At 45.5% G+C, this 5,089-nt stretch overlaps 1 protein-coding gene across 4 annotated transcripts; it reads right to left on the bottom strand.

Annotated features, from left to right (window-relative positions):
* Positions 1-3,162: 3,162 nt before the first annotated feature.
* LOC100582845 (tubulin beta-7 chain-like) lies at positions 3,163-4,839 on the bottom strand. 4 transcript variants are annotated; one of them, XM_030817061.1, is made up of 2 exons: positions 4,303-4,839; positions 3,163-3,960 (listed from the first exon to the last, which is right to left on the bottom strand). In XM_030817061.1, exons 1-2 carry the CDS (start codon positions 4,689-4,691, stop codon positions 3,318-3,320), a joined length of 1,032 nt encoding a protein of 343 aa, XP_030672921.1. In that variant the 5' UTR covers positions 4,692-4,839; the 3' UTR covers positions 3,163-3,317. The 4 variants fall into 4 exon arrangements, with proteins under 4 accessions (XP_030672921.1, XP_030672922.1, XP_030672919.1 ...); XM_030817062.1 differs by having other exon boundaries at positions 3,163-3,716; positions 4,323-4,839; XM_030817059.1 differs by having other exon boundaries at positions 3,163-4,298; positions 4,422-4,839.
* Between the last annotated feature and the right edge of the window lie 250 nt (positions 4,840-5,089).

The raw sequence follows: 5,089 nt of genomic DNA, 5'->3' as shown, positions 1-5,089 counted from the left end.
CGAGATCGCGCCATTGCACTCCAGCCTGGGCAACAAGAGCAAAACTCTGTCTTAAAAAAAAAAAAAATTAGTAAGAAGAAGACATACAATCCAAGGAGAGAAATGGACAAAAGATAAGAATAGGCACTTCACGGCCGAGCGAAACTCTGTCTAAAAAAAAAAAAAAAAATTAGTAAGAAGAAGACATACAATCCAAGGAGAGAAATGAACAAAAGATAAGAATAGGCACTTCACGGCCAGGCACAGTGGCTCACGCCTGTAATCCCAACACTTTGGGAGGCCAAGATGGGTGGCTCACAAGGTCAGGAGATCGAGACCATCCTGGCCAACATGCTGAAACCTCATCTCTACTAAAAATACAAAAATTAGCTGGGCGTGGTGGCACATGCCTGCAGTCCCAGCTACTCAGGAGGCTGAGGCAGGAGAATCGCGTGAACCTGGGAGGCAGAGGTTGCAGTGAGCCGAGATTACACCACTGCACTCCAGCCTGAGGACAGAGCGAGACTGTCTCAAAAAAAAAAAAAAAATGAATGGGCAATTCGCAGAAGAAAAAGAAAACATGGAACATATGATTTCATCAGTAAATCAGAGAAATAGAAAATTAAAACCACAACATTGAAAATTGAAAGTCTGGCAGTTTCCTGTATAAGCTACACCTCACGGTAATCAAGTAATTGATAATGAAATATTTCTCTTCAGAGAAACAGTCTGCTAATATATTGAAAAGGAATGATAGAATCTCACAATTTTGAAATCTCCAATGAAATAATGAACTAAGCAGTGATTATCAATAATTGCTACCTTAATACACAAAACAGACACAACAAAATGTTATATGCCTCCTAATGGAAGAATATACCACCACTTAAGAAATGTTCTTACTGGAAATTTGATCAACCCTCTGGATCTAACACACATATTGCTGGAACATGTTACACAGCACCATGTGACTGCATTCAACAAAACCCAGACGGGGGCCGGGCGCGGTGGCTTGTTTTGTTGTCACTCAAATCAGGTTCCGAATAAAAACCATCTTTGTCCCCTTTCTTGCAGTTTATTTGGTGAACAAACCAGGTAGTGTGTTCTGCAGTTTCCTAGCCTGGGTTTTTTTTGTTTTGTTTTGTTTTTTTTTTGAGACGGAGTCTCGCTCTGTCGCCCAGGCTGGAGTGCAGTGGCGCGATCTCAGCTCACTGCAAGCTCTGCCTCCCGGGTTCACGCCATTCTCCTGCCTCAGTCTCCCAAGTAGCTGGGACTACAGGCGCCCGCCACCACGCCCAGCTAATTTTTTGTATTTTTAGTAGAGACGAGGTTTCACCATGTTAGCCAGGATGGTTTCGATTTCCTGACCTCGTGATCTGCCCGCCTCGGCCTCCCAAAGTGCTGGGATTACAGGCGTGAGTCACCGCGCCCGGCCACTGTATGTTTAATCTCAAATTTTAAAAGGCAGAGTCCTTATTTTTTAGGGATACATTATGAAATGTTTACAGATGAAGTAATCTCAGATATCTGAGATTAGCTTTCTAATATTCCAAAATAGCCCATGGTAGATTGGCCATGAGCTGGTAAATGTTGAAGGCAGGGGATAGTTTATAATATAATTCTTGTACATGTGTGAAAATTTCCATAATATAAAGTTTTTAAAAAATGTCTGGCGAGATAATGTTGCTAAGTATAGAACAATGGAAACACTCAAACTGTTGGTGACAATGTCAATTGTAAATTGAATGACAATTTCATGTTCTCTAATTAAACTGAAGATGGGTGCTATAACTCAGCAATTTCTCTGAGGTTACCTACACAAACACTAGCAGGTGTGCTTATACACGTCTGTGCATGTAAAACACTTCAGACACGGTTTATAATAAACCAAAAGAAAAAGAGAAGGTGCCATAGTCTGAATATGTCCTCACAAATTCATGTGTTGGAAACTTAATACCCAATGCAACAGTGCTGGGAGGTGAGGTCTTCTGAGAGACATGTGGGTCATGTGGGCTATGCCATCATGAGTAGATTGATGCCATTATGAAAGGAATTGATGGTGGGAGTTCAGCCATTTTCACCCTTCTGTCCTTCCTTCAACCATGTGAGGACCCAGTGTTCCTCCTTTCAGAAAATGTAGCATCAAGGTACCATCTTGGAAGCAGAGGCAGCTCTCACCAGGCAAGGATCCTCCTGGCACCTTGATCTAGAGTTCACAGCGTCCAGACTGTGAGAAAAAAATTTCTGTTCTTTATAAATCACTCAATCTCCGGTATTTTGTTACAGCAATGGACTAAAACAGAAAGAAACAACTCAAAGATCAATTGACAGAAGAATGAATAAATAAATTGTGATGAGGCCAGATGCGGTGGCTCACGCCTGTAATCCCAGTACTTTGAGAGGCTGAGGGGGGCAGATCACAATGTCAAGAGATCGAGACCAACCTGGCCAACATGGTGAAACCCTGTCTCTACTAAAAATACAAAAATTAGCTGGGCGTGGTGGTGCACGCCTGTAGTCCCAGCTACTCGAGAGGCTGAAGCAGGAGAATCGCTTGAACCCAGGAGGTGGAGGTTGCAGTGAGCTGAGATCGCACCACTGCACTCCAGCCTGGTGACAGAGCAAGACTGTGTCTCAAAAAAAAAAAAATTGTGATGTATTCGCCTAATGATAGTCTGTGTAGCAATGAATGAGTTACAGCTGTACTTAGTAACATGGATGAATCTCACAAAATTAATGAGCAAAAGTTTTGCAAGTTGCAGAAGAATATTATAGTAATACCATTAATTAAAGGTTCAAAATGTGTAAAATAGAATAATGCATTTTAGGGATCTATATATGTAGTTAAACTATAAAGAAAAGCAAATGCATGATAAGCACAATGATAAACACAGGGTGGTGTAAGTGGGGAGGGGCCTACAAGGTGCTTCCAAGTTTCTGATAATATTCTCCTTCTTAAGGTGGGTGATGATACATAGGTGCTTATCTTAATAATGTTTTATGCCAAACATACAACATGTCATAAACATATATATATATATATTTTATAATAAAATTGTGGGTTTTTTTGTTGTTTTTGAGACGGGATCTCACTCTGTCACCCAGGTTGGAGTGCAGTGGCATGATCATGGCTTACTGCAGCACTGACCTCCCAGGCTCAAGGGATCCTGACACCTCAGCTTCTTTTTTTTTTTTTTTTTCCAACAAACAAGTATTTATTGAGCACCTACTATGTGCCAGGCACTGTTCTGGACCCCCCCAGAAGAAAAAACAAAAAACAAGATAGAGGCAGCAAACACAAATTCTGAGGGAGAGGAAAGGGGCAGTTGAGTAAGGGGCTAAGGGAACTGAGAAGCCTGAGGTGATGGGGGCTCTGCCTTAGGCTCCTCTTCGGCCTCCTCACCGAAATCCTCCTCCTCCTCTGCGGTGGCATCCTGGTACTGCTGATACTCAGAGACGAGGTCGTTCATGTTGCTCTCAGCCTCGGCGAACTCCATCTCGTCCATGCCCTCGCCTGTGTACCAGTGGAGGAAGGCCTTCCGGCGGAACATGGCAGTGAACTGCTCGGAGATGCGCTTGAAGAGCTCCTGGATGGCCGTGCTATTGCCAATGAAGGTGACCGCCATCTTGAGGCCACGAGGTGGGATGTCACAGACAGCTGTCTTGACGTTGTTGGGGATCCATTCCACAAAGTAGCTGCTGTTCTTGTTCTGCACGTTAAGCATCTGCTCATCGACCTCCTTCATGGACATCCGACCACGGAAGACAGCAGCCACAGTGAGGTATCGGCCGTGGCGGAGGTCACAGGCAGCCATCATGTTCTTGGCATTGAAGACCTGCTGGGTGAGCTCCAGCACTGTGAGAGCTCGATCCTGCTGGCTTCCACGGCTGGTGAGAGGGGCAAAGCCAGGCATAAAGAAATGGAGACATGGGAAGGGGACCATGTTGACTGCCAACTTGCGGAGGTCAGCATTGAGCTGGCCAGGGAAGCGGAGGCAGGTGGTGACACCACTCATGGTGTCTGAGATGATGTGGTTCAGATCGCCATAGGTTGGTGTGGTCAGCTTCAGAGTGCAGAAGCAGATATCATAGAGGGCCTTGTTGTCAATGCAATAGGTCTCATCAGTGTTCTCTACCAACTGATGGACGGAGAGGGTAGCATTGTAGGGCTTGACCACGGTGTCAGACACTTTGGGTGAAGGCACCACACTGAAGGTATTCATGATGCGATCAGGGTATTCTTCTCGGATCTTGCTGATAAGGAGAGTGCCCATTCCAGAGCCTGTGCCCCCACCCGGTGAGTGGGTCAGCTGGAAGCCCTACAGGCAGTCACAGCTCTCTGCCTCCTTCCATACCACATCCAGGACAGAATCAACCAGCTCGGCGCCCTGTTTGTAGTGGCCTTTGGCCCAGTTGTAACCTGCCCCAAACTGACCAAATACAAAGTTGTCTGGTCTAAAGATCTGGCCAAAAGGACCTGAGCGAACAGAGTCCATGGTCCCAGGTTCTAGATCCACCAGGATGGCACGAGGAACACATTTGCCACCTGTGGCTTCATTGTAGTACACGGAGATGCAGTCCAGCTGCAGGTCGCTGTCCCCGTGGTAGGTGCCAGTGGGGTCGATGCCATGTTCATCACTGATCACCTCCCAGAACTTGGCACCGATCTGGTTGCCACACTGACCAGCCTGGATGTGCACGATTTCCCTCATGGTTAAAATTTAATTTTTTTGCTCGCCTCAAGGTATGTATGGGGCAAGAAAATAAGAAATTTTTTTTTCTCTGCAGGTCGCAGGCTGGAAGGTTGGAATGTGCCCCAGAGGCTGGAGCAGCGAGGTGCGAATGCAGCCGCAGGAAGTTTCTCGACACCTCAGCTTCTTGCGTAGCTGAGACTACAGGCATATGCCACCATCCCTGGCTAATTTTTGTATTTTTTGTAGAGACAAGGCTTCACCATGTTACCCAAGCTGATCTCAAACTCCTGAGCTCAAGCAATCCTCCCACCTTGGCCTCTCAAAGTGCTGGGATTACAGGGATGAGCCACTATAGCCAGTCAATAAAATTACTTTTAAAAGCCATTTCCTATTGTTTTTCAGAAGCCTTAGGACCT

The sequence above is a fragment of the Nomascus leucogenys genome, chromosome 8, assembly GCF_006542625.1.
Source record: "Nomascus leucogenys isolate Asia chromosome 8, Asia_NLE_v1, whole genome shotgun sequence".
Lineage (NCBI taxonomy): Eukaryota > Metazoa > Chordata > Mammalia > Primates > Hylobatidae > Nomascus > Nomascus leucogenys.
Note: the sequence above shows the minus strand (reverse complement) of the source record. Positions and strands in the feature narration are given on the sequence as shown.